This window comes from Zootermopsis nevadensis, unplaced genomic scaffold (genome assembly GCF_977971745.1).
Source record: "Zootermopsis nevadensis isolate Lab colony 2312 unplaced genomic scaffold, Znev_1.0 Znev_ptg000022l, whole genome shotgun sequence".
NCBI classification, from domain to species: domain Eukaryota; kingdom Metazoa; phylum Arthropoda; class Insecta; order Blattodea; family Termopsidae; genus Zootermopsis; species Zootermopsis nevadensis.
In genome coordinates this window covers 23120632-23138166 of record NW_028259154.1, presented here as the reverse complement: position 1 = coordinate 23138166, position 17535 = coordinate 23120632, and the positions used below count along the sequence as shown (strand labels likewise).

The 17535-nt window shown below is 37.9% G+C and overlaps 3 protein-coding genes across 4 annotated transcripts in view; 2 read left to right on the top strand and 1 right to left on the bottom strand.

The window, feature by feature from the left end:
* The window catches only part of MCTS1 (malignant T-cell-amplified sequence 1 homolog), a 399788-nt gene that overhangs the window by 490 nt on the left and 381763 nt on the right, over positions 1-17535 (bottom strand). The window contains exons 1-5 of one of the 2 annotated variants that reach the window (XM_022059354.2): positions 4232-4410; positions 2840-2992; positions 1865-1965; positions 828-961; positions 12-79 (exon numbers count right to left, since the gene is read on the bottom strand). In XM_022059354.2, coding sequence (XP_021915046.1) covers positions 12-79; positions 828-961; positions 1865-1965; positions 2840-2992; positions 4232-4242 — 467 coding nt within the window. In that variant the 5' untranslated portion in view covers positions 4243-4410. Of the gene's footprint in view, positions 1-11; positions 80-827; positions 962-1864; positions 1966-2839; positions 2993-4231; positions 4411-17535 lie in introns of those variants that run through there. The other variant, XM_087353602.1, reaches the window with a different exon arrangement.
* LOC110827583 (RNA-binding protein 41) lies at positions 4461-14658 on the top strand. Its single transcript, XM_022059351.2, has 6 exons — positions 4461-4543; positions 8690-8870; positions 10150-10458; positions 11064-11697; positions 12137-12284; positions 13390-14658. The coding sequence occupies exons 2-6, from the start codon at positions 8722-8724 to the stop codon at positions 13515-13517; spliced, it is 1368 nt and encodes a 455-aa protein (XP_021915043.1). The 5' UTR covers positions 4461-4543; positions 8690-8721; the 3' UTR covers positions 13518-14658.
* LOC147873048 (WD repeat-containing protein 18-like) lies at positions 4464-7232 on the top strand. Its single transcript, XM_087353590.1, has 2 exons — positions 4464-4543; positions 4904-7232. The coding sequence occupies exon 2, from the start codon at positions 4975-4977 to the stop codon at positions 6358-6360; it is 1386 nt and encodes a 461-aa protein (XP_087209716.1). The 5' UTR covers positions 4464-4543; positions 4904-4974; the 3' UTR covers positions 6361-7232.

Here is a 17535-nt window from a genome sequence, read left to right as displayed (position 1 = left end):
TACCTACTTACATATCATCTGTTGATAAGGCAGTCGTCCCAACTGCTAACGCATGTTGTTTTCCCTCTGCCATAACCGCCTGATAATCAACGTGAAGGAAATTTCAGTTTTCAGCCACATCCTAAGTACATGGCCCATGTATTCAGGTGCCCCCGTACACATGCGCAAATTCAAATGGACCTTGCTAATTTAATGTTACACTGACATTACCTTCTCCTACCAGACTCGGAATACACACACACAAAAAAGAGAGAGAGAGAGAGAGAGAGAGAGAGAGATAGAGATATTCATATGACATGCTAGGCTTCATTATAAACAAGAAGTTACATCAGTAAGTTAAACATAAACAAATGAAATTCAATTTTAATACAAAGAAACGCTGCTGTACCTTTCTGAGAATTTTGGCAGACATGAGAGCAGGCCTTTTTATACAGAATGATTCTAAAAGGACTTTACAACTTTGAAAGTGTGTTTTATTGGCCATGCCTTTTGTTTCTGAATGAAAAAAGAAAAATGCATGGAACAAGATTGGATTCGGTGATATCAACCTTCATAAAGCATTGAACGACATGAGAACTCTCAAACTCACATTGTTTCAACAATGCAACTAGTGATGTTTGGCAAGTCTCAAATTGACTTGTCAACTTGACGATCAGAAGATACAACTGCTTCCCTTATCGAAAATAGTACCGTACACCACTGCATATTTGTACGTGGACCTTCCTCTGGCATGAAGACCTCTATTTCTCAATAAATTATCCACCCAATTTCCAATAATTAATAATGAGTAATGTCCTTCAGGCGTTTTGGGAGTAAGTAAAGGATACAACAACAGTCCCTTTTGAAACAGGTGTCATCTTAGCTCCAGGTGATGTAAGACCTGGACACATGATGTTGGCACCACTGAGGACAAAACGAATGGCTCCTTTATCCACTTGTTCCCATGGTAAGAAGAACGGATCTGAAAATTGAAAACAGGACCTAAACATCTTTGAAAGCATTATATTTCGTTGAAAATAAAACTAATGATTTCAGATCCGCGACAGGATACTTATTGAAGATATCCGTCTTCTGGGTTGTTGCGCTGTGTAGTCTGGTCGATGTTAACCGACGTTTCAGAGGTCATACTGCCTCCGTGCCCTGATGACGGAGGCAGTATGACCTCTGAAACGTTGGTAAACATCGACCATACTACACAGCGCAACAACCCAGAAGACAGAAATCTTCATACTCATCGCCCTGATGACGGAGGCAGTATGACCTCTGAAACGTTGGTTAACATCGACCAGACTACACAGCGCAACAACCCAGAAGACGGATATCTTCATACTCACCGCTGTGAGAACCTCAAGTCTTACAGGATACTTATTGTCCGCGAGCCACGATAGTAGACGTGGCCCTATCAGCTGTTGCTTGTGTGGCAGGGGGAAAGTGGGTTCTGCGCATGCGCTGGTGATATATTCCTTACCTAAGAACATTGTGCTATCAGTCAGTCAGTACATTAGCTCACGACGTACAGCCTGTATAAGCTGCGGGTGTTTTTCAACTCTCTAGTAGCACAGAATTCTACCCCACCTCCCTCAAAGATGTCAAGTCTACTCTCGTGGCTCGCGGACAATACACATAATATGCTGACATAACTAAATGTTTCTTGAGCCAGTACACAATAAACAGAAGGTTATATTAGCAACTTTACAAAAATTATGTTGTCGGTAAAAAAAAAAGCATTCATTACAACATGTAAATTCAGTTATATCTGGTTAACCATCAGACGTATTTTCTTGATTTAACTAACAAATCTGGGGCCAGTGTAACTTCATACAACTGCAATTGCATATAACTTCACCATGTAATGAATATTTACATTTATGCAAGAGACGCAATGTAGGAATCCAGAGTCCTTCTCTGTGTCGGAAGAAAAGAAGTTCGCCGGCGCCATTCACCAAGATTTCGATGTGGTCATGACTGTAAAGATAAAAACCTGGTAAAACCTTACATTTATGTGCATCTTGCACCAATAACTTTAAATGAACATGTTAAGCTAAGAGTTATTTTAACTTGTCTTCTAAGACACATAGTTTAAGATATACAAAACAAAAATTTTACCAGTTCTGTTTTGCATGGGTTTGAAACATGATATCTTACTCTGAGAATGAAAAATAAATTACAAGTATCTGAAAATAAAGAAGAAGAGGAGGAAGATGAAACTGGCTCAAGAGAATTATGCATAGTGATATGTAAAGGACTAGTAAGGAAATGGTAATGGAATGTTTTAAAGTACCAGTACTATCCTGAAGGCATGAAGGGACTGAAGAAAACCATGAAATGGGACTGTTAAAGTGGTGCAAAACCTGGTGCATAAGTTTGACTTTGGCTTTTAGGTGTGAGATGTGTCAAATGCCGAGCACTAACCAATGTCTCAGCAGACGATGCAGTTACCATCTTCAAGGGAAATGTGTAGTGGGGCTAGTTCCAGAAGTCTTATATAGATCAGCCCATAGGCAGCAAGTTAGATTTGCTGCTGATGATTGGTGAAGCAGAGGAATGGGCCAATTAGCACCATAAAATCTAAGTTGCCTCCTGTGGACCATTCAATATAAGGCTTCCAAAACTCGTCCCACTATACATTCACCCAATTAGCCACAGTAACACAAACTCATTCAATGCATCCACCTATGTCACCTTTAAAACACCTGGTGAAGTGTGCAAATTGTGAAGCACAATATTATTCAGTTTTCTAGACTTCCTTTACTTCACATCTCCTTGCTCTGGCTTATTCTTGTCGGCATAATATAGTAAGAAAGTAACAGTTCCATAAAATATGACAAACGGTACCTACCACTTTACTATACGATATGTGTCCTTCTTCGGTAGGATACTGTCCACATAACTTTCCATATATGGATACTGTTCCAGAAGCTTTGTGCGAATTCCCTTCTGAACAGAAGACTTCAGCTGCTGTACCCCTGACACACTCTCCTTTTCTTCAAATCTATGAAGGAACCAAGTCACATGACACAAAACTTTCTTCACATAAAGAATGAAAGTTGAATAAAATGTGCAAAAAAGCATGCACATTTTATACAACTGAATTAGGACTGTTATCCCAATGCAAAAACATGAAAATGTATTAATGAGAATTATCAGTGTTCAAATCCATATAAATGTAATGAAAAATATTTTGGTTGGCAATTTTGACAAAAATGAACAGGTTATAAACATATACCAGAAATCACTGATGTAGAATATACAAAACACTACAAAAGAAATAGCCACAGACAATTTTGGCAAACAAATTCATCTAACAAGTGTTCCTTGTTACACAATGCACATACATTTATTTTTAACATGTTCTGCTTTCTTTTAATAATCAATGTAGCTGGTTCTTATACGCCATTTACGGGCACAACACAAACTGCAGAGGGGGTTAAAAAACAAAATGGTAATGGTCTATTTATCTTACCATTCTCCTCAAATTACTGAGGACAATTACAAAACACTTCACTCAGAACTGTTACTCTCCTACCTGAGACCTGAATGTTCCAAATGCAAGCACTTAGCCAGTCTTACTCTCCACTGCTATGAAATGGTTTTGATAATTTGCAGAGGGCATTAATAAATATAATCTTCATTCTTAGAGTATTACTTTTAATTTAATAAAAAACTAAAATGTTGGTTCATGTCACCATTACTATGTTTTCCTCAAATTCCACCACTTGCAAGACACTAAACTTCACTCCTACACAATGAAATTGCAGTGCTCTAACTAGATTATACTGTAGCTTCTCAATGTGTAACAAGAAAGACAATGAGAAAGGATGGCAATATACACCTTTATTTTTACTGTCAACATAACCGTAACTTATTTGTAAGTGTTCTTAATATACACACCATAATTTTGATCTGTTCGGTATCGCGTGGCTAATTTAGAATTGTAATATATAATTCATCATTTCAAAATACAAAAAATATAACTGGGTGCTACCTCAAAATGAACAAAACGTCCTAGAAGATAATTTACACCTGCCATACTATTCTGTCACTCAATCCTTTTTGCCCACTGATGGAAGTTACCAACAAATATAATGTTAAGTTCTTGCGACATTCATTACATTATACAGATTTATTTCGAAAACAAACAGTATGCATAATCTCATTTCACTAACTACACAATGTTGAGGTTAGTTTATAGACACTATTATTCACATACATGAATGGGAACTTCACTTACTTTTTAAACATGTCTAAACACTCAATTAATTTACAAACTAATCAGAATTATAGATCACAAGAGAGAATAATTCCTAAGTTCGTTTAAACAATTAACTTCTGCAAATAATTATAAAACTACAGAAAGCTTGACCACCATATTCCCACTTGGCAGTAGTGTTCATTTCGTCCGTTATTTTACCTTAACTTTGTTAGTTATGCTTTTCATCTGTGTTGCTCACCACAGTAAACCAGTGTTTGGGTTTGAACTCACCCACTTGCTCAGGTTTAATGGTTGGTGCGTTGGGTTGTATTTTGAATGTTATAGCTGTTGGTAAGTATTTATTCACGTAAATAAATTCTTTGTACAGATTTTTCATTTTTGTGTACTAGTGTGGGTTACATGATTTGTAGGTGGTATCAGACGCGGTGAATTTTTTTCACATTATTTTGCATAATCCACATGTCTGCAAGGTAGACCTAAGCAACTTTGGGATTAATATTTGCGATACTGTCCACATGCATTCATGAGGTTTACCGTGGATATCCAACTTAAAAGACGCGTTTTAATAATCTGTCCGTAACATATTTGCTACTTATGCATCAAAAATGTATTAATTAGGGTTTCAAAATTGTCATATGTTGGTTCTTGCTTTATTTGTGTTTATGAGTTGTATTTTTTTTTTTGTTACAGGAGGACTCTTTTAAGTTGGATACCCATAACACTGCAACATTTAGAGTAACCTTAAACATTACTTTGGAAAGATGAGTAATGTGGTCGAAGTTGCAATAACGTGTGAGGGTTCGGGACAGTTGTGGAATGCCTGTGTTTGGGATACACGTGTAGGAACGTCTTTGATGACATACAAGGGTGGTGGAGTGGCAGCACCACATTCATTATGCTTATTAGGAAAGGACTACTTGATGATAAGTGATCATACAAAGCCTGTGCTACATGCGTGGCAACTTAACGGCCAGCAGCCGGTTTCGGCAAAAGGCATGCGGTTTGTGTGTCCCGGACGTGTCACTTCCATGGCTGTTTCTCCTGATGGTTGTTACTGTGTGACTGCAGTAGCTGAAAAGCTTCATGTGTGGCAGGTAGCTTCAGGGCGCCACCTAGCTGTGACAGCACGTCACTTTCAGCCTGTTATTTGTGTTTGTTTTACTGATGATGGTTCACACTTTGTGTCAGGTGGAGAAGATGGACTTGTACTTGTGTGGTCACTAGCATATTTAATATCAAATGATGGTGGTGAGATTATTGCTGGACAACATGAGCCTCGCCATGTATTCTCAGACCATTCCCTTCCAGTGCAAGATTTGTATGTGGGACCGGGAGGCATGAGGGCACGCCTCATCTCTGTATCAATGGATAGAACCTGCAAACTTTATGACTTGGCTTCAGGAACTCTTCTTTTGTCCCTTGTCTTTGACTGTCTGTTGTCGGCAGTGACGATGGACGTTACCGAGATGGAAGTGTTTGTTGGCGGTAGTGACAGTAATATATACCAGTATGGGTTGCACTCCCCTCCACGTATGCAAGAATATCACCTTACAAAGGAAGAGAAGGCCAAAAAATTCTCAGGTCACACCAAGGCAGTGACATGTTTATCTGCATCTATTGATGGTGTTACATTACTGTCTGGATCACTGGACACTGAAGTGATGTTATGGCACATTCCTAGTAGGCAGTGCGTAAGGGTTATACATCACAAGGGACCTGTGACAAATGCTTTCTTTACTGTTGCACCTAAATGCATATTCTCTGAAGAAATTAAGCCTACGCTTGTCTTACATAGTTTTCAGAAGAGCTCAGATCTAAATGAGGGAACTGTGGCAATAAGTATCAGGATGACGCAGAGCAACTGGCATGCCATCGATGATGACGATGATAAGAAATCTGACCGCATTTCTGTAATCTCCAGTACTTCTGAAGTCACTGCTTTAAAGGAACAAATTGTTTCATTGAAAAAAGTAAATTCTGACTTGTATGGATTTGCAGTAAAAAAGCTTCTGCAACCATTTAGTGATATTCAGGTACAGAATATGGAAGGTAATGGGCCAAGTTCAATGCAGCCTACAGTTTCAAAATCTGTTCAGAAGTTGAAAAAAATTAAGAAAATAAAGAAAAAGAAGTCCAAAGTCTTGTGAAACTAATATAGTACTTGCACGTGATTATGGTCTTTGTAGACGTCAAAGATACAGTTACTTTAAATGACAGTAACTAGCCTAATATAAAAATTCTGTTCTTGTATGCAGCAACAGTTCAACAAGTTCTGGGCAACTACACAGCTACTATTTATATTATCTGAACTAGTACTTGGCTATTTGAAATATGGCCACTTTAAAATTTCTGTTTCAGCTCTTGGCTAATGTTTGAAAAATGTGCCACTTTTTATTATATATTTTTGTATGTCAGTACCTAGTTGTGAATTGAGCTAAAGGTAGTGCTAATTCAGTTGTAACTTAGATAATTTCTTCACAATTTGGAGGTATTTAAAAATTCATGTCTTGTTTTTTTAATTTGATGTAGCTGATTTTTATGAAATGATGCTATACTAGAAGCTTGTATCTGTTGTGAACTGTATTGTTTATATTATAACTACAGATGTATAAGTCTTAGGAATGAAGTCATTTGTTTGTTTTTTTAATAGTACCCACAAAAATGTGAGGTCAAGGTCAGATTTTTCTTAACAGTGCTTCAACTATGTTCACTGTGGTCTGCTGGGTTGCCTTGTTGGAGGTTGCTAATGTTTCAGAGGAACATAATGTCTCTATCTTCAGGATGAAGTCCCCTTGACGATGGGATAGATACATTTTTCCAGAATGTTGGGTATTGCATAGAAGACCACCTGGTGTCACAATGCAGGAGACCACAATCAACATTTTCACTGCTGTGATAACCTCAAATCTCAGCTAACTAAAACTAAATGGACAGGGTGAAATTTCATTCTTATGGCACACTCAGGTGTTTTCCATATATTCTGTACATTGTTCAATGTTGAAATAAAAGGTAAAGTTATTTTTGGTATTTGTCTTAGCACCATGCCTTGAAGTTGAATGGGATAGTGGAGGTATAGCTCCACACATTCTTGATCAGCTTTATGCCCCATCCACTTTACTCCCAGAGAAAGAGACCCCTTTATATCATTGGATAGGAATGGGACTAACTGATTCTCAGAGCTGGTCTGAACGTAGTGGCAAAGTGAAAAATCTCAGCTCTTTCCAGGAATCAAACCCTAGTTACCCAGCATGTAGCCTTGTCACTATACCGAATCAGTGCTGCGCCTAGTGTTGCATGTTTTAACTGCAGATTTCAGCCGAGCGATTTATAAAAGATACGAGGCTGTATAAGGAAGTAGCTGTTCTGAGGTAACCACAGCATTCATGTGGAAGAACTGAGGAAAACAACAATTCTTGGTGTGGTGGTGATGCTGTAGACTTGTATGAGGGAATTACTATGTTTAAATGTTGGTACACAGTCCTGACTAATGTTTTTTTATAGTTTTCCTTACTCCAAGTAAATGACATGATTACTGCCTTCAAGTAGGACATACCGTCCCTGCCACTGACGATCATTATTCCATATTCTTTCATGCTATATAAACTCTGCAGCTGAAAGAATGTTGTTAAAAAAGTTAGGAATTGATAATTGTAGGTGGTTTGTAAGTTATGTTGTGAATTTATATCATTTGCACAAGTCATTTAGCATGGAATGGTATGAGAAAATTATTACATATGAAGTTGAGACTGGTGATGATACAATATGTCACCTGTTTTAAAATGGCATGTGTTCAGTTCTGGCTGGATTTTAGAACTTCAAACCCCTGAATGGAGAGTGATATGAATTAACAAACTGCACATTTTGTTTGGTCACTTTACATTTTTTAAATGATAGTTTGATGCAGATGTTCCTAAATATATATGTAATCAGAAGAGGGAATAGAATTACCAAGTTGTGAGGGTTCAAGTGAGGAAGACATTACTGAAGGCAACCGAGAACTAGCGGTCAGGTTGATTGTAATATTGCATGATGATGAACTTAAAAAGTTTGCACTCCTCCCCCAGTATCGTTAGGGTGATTAAGTCAAGAAGAATGAGATGGGCGGGGCATGTAGCGCGCATGGATGGGATAAGAGGTGTGCACCAGGTATCAGTTGGGAAGCCTGAGGGGAGCTGGGGAGACCTAGACGTAGATGAGAGGATAATGTCAGGCGGGATCTATGGGAGATAGGAGTTGAAGGAGACTCGATTTTGTTGGCCCAGGACAGGGTCCGGTGGAGGGCTTTCGTTAATTCGGTGATGAACCTTCGGGTTCGGTAAGCCATCTAGTTAGTTAGGTAGTTAGTTAGTGGGCAGTTTTAGGCTAGCTAATAAGGTGACTGATGTTGATATTAAAACCCAACTAAAAGCCAAAAATGCAAATGGAATGTAGGAATTGCATATAAGTAAATCCAACATTTTTTCTATGTTCTTACAGGTGGACCATTAATATAAGGAAACTACAGGAAAATGGCGAAAGTACAGAGTTCAAGGGCTAAGATATATGAGAAGAAATCATCGGTTGCTGATGAACCTACAGAACATATTGAGTCAGAGGGGGAACGACTCATAAAACACCTTGTTCAGAAGCAGATTGACACCCACATTAGTCTGTCTGAGTAAGTATGTTTACACCGCAGTTGTGTGAATATAGAGTGAAATTTCTGGTTCCCACAGCACCAACTTTGAAGATGACTATATTTTGGAATGCTGCACCGTATAGTCTGGTACAGGTTTACTGACATATCAGATGTGCTTGCTGCCTCCATCATCATGAGTTTTGTGTAGTAACAGACCATTAGAAAATATCCTACTCTGTTATGTAGGATGTGGAACAACATGGGTGGCCACACATATTTTGTATTTTGCATTAGGTTTGATGGCACTAACTAATAAAGGACTGGAGTTTCAAATGTCATATTTTGTATGGAGTTTTTTTTTTGTATGTGTGTTTAGAGGTGCATAATCACTTTCTCTAGGACAATTATTTTTTTTTAATAAACCCTTACTAACATTTACCGATGTTCATTTTTGGTATGTTATTAGACCATTTTTCATTTGAAGTGCATATAGCGCATTTGTAGGCTGCCTATATACTGGGGTCAAAGGTTAAAATCCTGCTCAGACCATAGATATTTTCTCTATAAATGCTCTGTGATTACAGGTCAAAGTGAAATTGAAAAATAATGAATCTTTATTCTTTACTATTTATAATGTGTTAGATAATCAACATATGAAGCGTGCTTAAATAGTCCTTGTCCACCTAAGAGAACTAGTTGTTTTAGTGATAAATTATTCAAAAGTGCATACACATGCAAAAAAATTCAGATATCCACAATATAAGAACAAAATACAGATAAAACCTTCATGTGCCAAATTCTAACCTCAGTAAATATCAAAAAAGGAGTTTACTATACTGGAATTAAGTTCTTCAATAATATTCCACCTACTATCAAAAGTTTAAATAACGATATAAAAATGTCTAAGCCAGCGTTAAAAGAATATCTTATATCTCACTCCTTCAACGCAGTAGAAGAATTTATAAATACATTTAAGTAATAATGGCTGTAATACTGTAGTTCCAAAAAACTGTAAATAGCTGTCATAACTATATATTTATATTTGTACTAGAAACAAGTATTGTATTTGTGCTATGACCTTGGCTTAGGCCTATGAAGGATCTGTGGAATGTAAATAAATTCTTTTCTATTCTAAGTGGCACATATGACTTATGACCTTGACAGCTACCCCCTCAACCTTTGTGACATGCTGTAACAATTTGTGAGTTTTGTTATGTTCTTACAAGTGCAGACTGGCTTTTGGATCATCTTATATTTATGATTGTTATGTTTAATTATGATCAAGATATTAATTAGAAAAATTATTCTTTAATTACAGTCAGCTGAAGCAGAACAAGGAATTTGAGAAATCAACAGAGTATGTTCCATTGACCAAATACACTTCAGGACAGATTTCTCTTCAAGAATTTGAAGACTGTACAAAACGAGCCACACGCGTTGAAGATCTGAAGTCATCTGGTCTTACTGATGAAGAAGTAGAGTTGGTACTTGATCATGGAAAAGGAAAAGAATTTTTATACGAGAAATATAAGAAGCTGGAGAGTTCTGTTTTAAAATCTCGGCTGCAACAGGTCTTTTCAAAAATTAAATCTAGTAGAGCAGAGCAGTGGGATAATTCTAAAGAAAGGTCAGTAAAACATGAAATACTTATTAGGAAAATAATTTGTTACTGGATACATTTGACACAGTATGTTTTCTATTCATTCTTTTGCCATCTCTTAACAATTAATAATAACAACAAAAACAGCTTATAAGTAAAAAAGACACATTTTTGTTGCTAATAAGAGGAGATCTGAAATTTGTGTTTAAACCAAAGTGCAATATTTGTCAAGGTAGTATTTTTGTAGAATATATAAAAACATCTTGACTACATAAAATCTGTATTTGCTTTCTGTCTGATTGCAGTAACTAATGAGCAACTGAAATCTGGCATGGTGCTAGGCCATAAAAATGCCTACAAATTTTGTATGTTTAGAATTACAAACATGGGCACGAAGAAAAATGTTAAAATGACATCTGATAACGTATATTTAGACGGAATCTGTACTAGTCGACATTATATGCAGAAATAACTCAGGAAGTTATGGAAGTATTCATTAGTAATTCTTCCTTTTCATCTAGGATTTCTTATTTTATTAAACTCTGTTGTATTGCCTGTGCCAGCTTCGCGCGGTTTTTTTTTTCGGGATCGCTACTACCACACACACTGTGAAATTTGTTTGTTGGTTACAGTGGTTCGATTGTAAGTCGACACGAGCAGGAACTCGGTTTGTCAGTAAAACCAAACAGTGAACACACCAGACTACTGCAGTTTGCTTTATCATGTCAGCCAGCTGGAAGCAGTACAAACCTGACACCTTTGAGTCACCCCATCAATCACCTCAAGGAACTTGAACAGCAGCTTTTTGGTCACCTTGCAAAGAGGGATCAACAACAACGAAAATCAAAGAAATATCTAAATGCATCGTCAGCCCAAAGATTCAAATCTAAACAGTCCACATCGACAAAACTAAAAATGTCTGGCGAAAGAACGCTGTGGGATTTGAAGGACGCGTCTGTTACGAAGAGCCCGTCGAGAGGAACGACCAAAGTGTGTCATATGTACTCTTGTAAACCTGAAAACTTGTACACCATCAAAGACAAGAAGATTGTGCCAGTTAGTGAAGTTCCCTCATCTCCAATCTCTGTTCGGAGCGCGTCTCTCAGTAGCGGTGGCTGTAACGGACAGCCGTTTGTAGTTTCAGATGTTGCAGATTCTGACGTTAAGATATTACATAGAGAAGATATTCAAAGGAACAAACTGAGCACGGAAGAAATAAAATTGCTTCCCAGATTTCAAAATTATGATAAAGGACCCCCATCTCAGGTAAATATTCAGATTTTCATGTCAGTGTCAAATGGTATAGAAAATGAATGGAAAGTAAACTATTTCCCGAAGGTATGTTATCATTTACGTACCAATTTTGTTTGTTCACTTGTATTTATTTAATTATTAGTTTACTTATTTGCCGATATGTTTATTTATTGATGGAGAATGTCTTAAACTGTTCATTTATTTCATTCTGTATATGCCCAAAATTTTCTGCTAACCCGTCCACAGACGTAAGGCGTTACCATTACAGACATGACGTTCTAGTTAATAAAGGAAGAAAATATTTTTGTGGGGAATTTTCCTGTATTGTGTTTGTTTTTGATGAATTGTCGAAAAATTGTGGTTATGGTATTTCATTCTAGATGTGTACCGAGTTGTCCGCCACTTTTGATCTATGTTAGTGTCAATTTTATATAATAAAATATATGTACAGGTCCTGTTTGTGAAGAATCTGTCAAACAGGGTCAAAGAGGCTGACCTGGTATCCGTGTTCGGACACTTGGATGACCGAGGGCAACGGAGAATAATTTACAGACTTATGACGGGAAGAATGAAAGGGCAAGCTTTCGTTACTTTTCCAAGTAAGTATCATGAAGTTTCATGGTTTACGCTTTTACGGAGAGAATGTAGATTCCAGGTCGTAACTCCACGATAAAGTTTGTGATGTCAGTCGTCAATACCGGAAACTTTTGATCAACTTTGGAGTGTACATGTTTTCCAAATACACTGCTTTTGATTTTGCTTTTAAAAAACCTAGCTGACACCGCAGATACTACCCTGTTAACGTTGTCCCTGTGTCTTAAGCACCATCCCATGAAAATGTGTAGGAAACACATTCTGTAACTTACCATTAAAGGGAGATTATTGGTCAGCCGTACGTCTGATTTGGTGTTGGACGGGAGACCGGGTGGGCGTCAGTGCTGATATTGGTGCCGTCACAAACAGAAGAATTCCTCCTCTGTCAGGAATTTAAACCTAACCTTCCATCCTGTATAAAGACACATATTTCTGTTTGTATTTTATTAAATATTAACCACATTGATAAATGTTTCAAATACAGGTATAAATCCAAATTATTAAATGTATAAACCGCCACGGTGGTCTAGCGGTTAGGACGCTGGCCTTGTAATCTCGGGTTCGATTCCCGGCGGTACTCAGATTTACAACTTGTGTTGGGCAAGGCCGTGGTCCAGGCATCACGGAGTTTTCCTCCGGGGTTTCTCCGTGGCATCCCAACAATTACTCCACGTCCATCATCATCTCACAAAAAGAGGGTCACAGCAGGAGCGTTAAATGTCACGGTCCCGATCGAACCCATGTACTGATGGATCGTGAATCCTCCTAACCACCGATGCACACCGTGCCGAATGCGTCAGCAATACAACCTCGTGCGTCCACAACTAACCCGAACGCCCCTTCGTGAAGCAATATCAGAATGTTAACTCGCCCAAACCCGCAGCGCACCCACAAATGAGAGGTCAGGGAGAATAACACTGACTGTAACAGTATTTTGTATGTCATATCTGACAAATTTGATAAAGTGTGATTTCTGCTTCACCGATGATGTCTGATGAAACACGCTATAAACCTTGATACCTAGATCATAGTTTTTGAGCCTCTGCCCTCCTACTCTGATAATGCATGGAATATAAATTTAGTGTGACTTGTATACATTTTTCATTACAGGCGTTGAGAAAGCGACACAGGCGTTAGAATTGATCAACGGATATATCTTAAGGAAGAAGCCTATGATAATACAATATGGCCATACTCCGTCTTCAAAGAGCAAGGCGGAGGCTGCTGTACACAGTTAAACAATGCGCCACTTCTTTGTTAAGTTGGTTTCTCAGACTTACGAGCCAAGTGAAAGGAAATTGGCATGAATCAAATTATTTATTTCAGTAACTTTCTTGTCACAGACTTTGTGGAAACGCAGCGCAACTGAATATTCTGGGTTCCGAGGCACCGGATTCTTGCTACTTTCTGAATTTGGCATAAGACATTATTTTTTCTTTCTTCAGATAAGATGTCACCAGAAGAATATTCACAAATGTAGCTTATCTTAGATTGTTAGAAAGGTCTGATTTTTGTTTTTCATTTATGTGTCAAGTGGGATTTATGGCGGTTTTCTTGGAGTGTACACACCACGTGGTTTAGGGAACTGCCACGGTGGTCTAGAACGCTGGGCTTGTAATACTGGGGTCCCGGGTTCGGTTCCCGGCGGTGCTCAGATTTATAACTTGTGTTGGGCAAGGCCGTGGTCCAGGCATCACGGAGTTTTCCTCCGGGGTTTCCCCGTGGCATCCCAACAATTACTCCACTCTCGCGAAAAGGGGGTCACAGCAGGAGTGTTAAATGTCGCGGTCCCGATCGAACCCATGTACTGATGGGTCGTGAATCCTCCTAACCACCAATGCACACCATACTCAATGGTGTGTACTGGACACGAAACAAAATGGTTTAAGGAGTGGAATTAAATTGTTATTCAGGTGTAACAAGTGGGAAGCATAAAGGTTATGATGACGTTTTGAACTGTGTGAGTTTTCGTGTAATTTGTGACTTGCCCGAGTTCCTGAATTCCGGTTCTACCGTAAGAAATAGAGACGTAACATGAACTACGTTTATGGGAAATATCCAGGCTGGCTGCCGATAGGAGGTCAGAATTTTGTTGTTATCTGTTCATAGTCTTTGTGAGTTAGGTGCAGCATACTCATGTAAATGATTCTGTCACAATAAGACGTTCTTTGAGGTTTGTTCAAGTATTGTTTTGACTAGAGCTATTGATGTACATTATCAACGTGGACATAAAATTAACTTTTTCTCAACTTCTGAATGATCTATGTTATGTAAATGTGGAGGAGACCTCCGTCAAATTGACGTATATGAATAAAAATTAAATATATCAAATTCTAAGGTCTTTGTTTAACATAGAACAATAAAATCGTTATCTGTTCAGGTGGTGTATGTCATTTTTACTATGAAACAGCACTGGATTAAAGAGTAAATATTACCTAACTTGGCAACAGTGTGGTATACCAAGAGATTTTGTAGTAGGCTATATCTAAAGATTTTACGATGTATGTATGTGAACGATTTGTGTATCGTGTTTTGGGATTAATTCTGAAAATGTTAAAACATCGTATATTTATAGAGAAGTCAGAATAGCTTGGAGCAGTGCACTTGCCTTTGAATATGACGTATTATATGTGTTGCGGGTAGCAGTGACCCGTCGTCAAGGATGAGCTGTAAGTTCTTATCAGGAAATTCACATCGACGATTACGGGAACAAAAATCCATAACGTTGCGCGTGGCATTCCTAGTAAAATATTGTTTCGTATGCCTGCATGTAGCGCGGAGACAGCTGAAAGTCGATTATACCTACGTACTACACGATAGAAAGAAATTAGTCCAAAATGCTCTGTCGATAGGGTATCTTGGGTTTCATTTGAGGCCCTTTTTAAATATCAGTGTAAATATACATTTTTCAATAAAATTTAAGTCAGAATCGTGCACGTACCTAAGCAGTGTTTTTCAACTGGTGATCAGCAGCCTACGTACATATTACATCACAGCTCTAGAAAATGCTAGTTGATAATTAACGACTTTTTTTTTGGTTTTCTCTTAAAGTTTAAACAATAACATACGGTTTATAGTACTGGAATATACATTAAATTGAAACAAAATGTCTGCAGTTAAATAACGCTGAATAAACTCCTCCTTTAACTCTTGGATTTATTGTGGTTTTCGTTCCACAAACTTGTAATGCACTGGTTGCCAGAAAGTATGCAAGGGATGTTTAATAAATAAGCCAGGACGCCAGTTATTTCTGCCTTTCATTTGTCGTCGTTCTCAAAAAATGTCACCATAAACCTTACCTCAGTCGGGCTGTCACAGAACGTTCAACTATCCTTCAGGAAAGGAAGTGAACTGTTAAATGCATAGTCAGACGGTTGCTTAGAGACGCGACTGCTTTGTCGGCTCCTAATTAGAAGTCAGCAGCAGAGCATGCTTAATGGCGGATTCACCTTCAATAGATTAATTAGAATTATTGCGACATCATATCACTTCTTCACTGACGCCCGCAATCCTTTCTTCACTCGCTCCAACACTCACTCTTTTAGTTCCACATTCATTCACTAGAGTCTAGGAGATTGCTCATATATCAGACGATTTTTAGAGGGTACTAGACAGAAGACGATAACTTTCTGGGATATTCCGTCCTGATGATGGAGGCATTACGGACGTCTGAAACGTCGGTAAACGTCTACCAGGCTACACGGAGCAATATCACATAAGAATGTCATCTGAAATCTCATTGGGAACAAATACATTTTAAAAATTCTTAGTCTCTCGTATACGAGTATTCAGCAAATCACAAAAAAATCTTCCAATGTTGTGTGCTCTTGTCAGTCACGGCGTGTTTGAAAGGGAAACAGGACGCTGGGGGAAGACCTAAGAGGGAAATGGTTGACCCATAAACGAGGTATTACGTAATTTGTATTCTCCCTTTCAACTACACCATTTAATCCCCAGTTATTATTATAATTTCTTAAGATTTTAAGTATTTAATTTTCAGGCTGATCTTGTAGATACATCTCGAAAGATAGAGACTTTAACAAAAGACGTGGAATTAATTAAATTTCCTACATTAAATCCCTCGATTACAAACCAGCCACAAAGTCAGACTTTATTATTCTAAATAATTAAATTCAGTAGTGTTTTTTTCTTGTGAATATAAATTAAGTTGTTTCAAGGCGTTCTTGTTTCAAAATTTGTGTCTGCTCGTAGTGTTAACATTTCGGTTATTTAACAAATAAATTTCATTCGGGTGATGCTTGTGGAAACGAGAACTGAAAAGGATATGGAAAGAATCTTCGATTCTAACATGAGAGAGAATTGTAGCTCACACATACAGTAAACAAACTGGCTCGTTACAACTTTGATAATGAGCGGAGACTCGGCTCGATAACAAAGCATTTGTCGGCGGAGCGGCTCTGTTACGTAGACACACTACTCCTTTACGGCGGTGAAGGCCACCAGCAATACTTTCTGTGAAGCCAGAGGGACAAGTTCGACACACTCTAAAGGAGCCAAGAAATGGAAGAAAATCAAAAGTGGTGGGAAGAGAATGGAGACACATGGAAGTAATTACAAAAACAAATAAAAGGGATGAATAAATAAAACAAGAGAAAGTTAAAGAAATGTTAAAGGCTGATGAGAAGAATGAAGTAGAATATTGAGAAAGACAGAAGGGAACATGAGTAAATTAATGTAAAAAAGTTTCTTTTCCATATATTATGTTGTCAAGACAATAAAATCAATAAGGATGAGATGGGTGGGACATGTAGTACGAATCTGAAGATGGAAACTGCGCACATTGTCTTTTTGAAAACTCTAAATGGAAGAGATTTCTCGGAAAACGTAATCGCACATGAACAGATAATATTCAAATGGATGTGAAGGAAGTACTTTGAGAGTGCGTGGACTGGATTCATCTGGCTCTGAACAGGGACTTTTGGCGGGCTCTTATGAGCACGGTAATGAACTTTGTGGTTTACATACAAGGAGATTTTTGTCACAGCCGAGCGACTATCGACTTCTCAAGGACTTCGGTCCATGAATCGGTTACTTAAGAAGAAGGAAAACGGAAGTAACAACGAACCAGTGTGAGAGATGGACCAGAAGAAACAAAGAAGAAAAGCCGTGGAAAGGCTAGAGAGAGAAATTAAAACCAGAGAGAAATGGAGAAAGATATAGAGAAATTTTTTTAAAAAAAGGCAGACAGAAACAAAGAGAGAAGGACAAAATTCCGAGAAGAATATAAGAAACGAA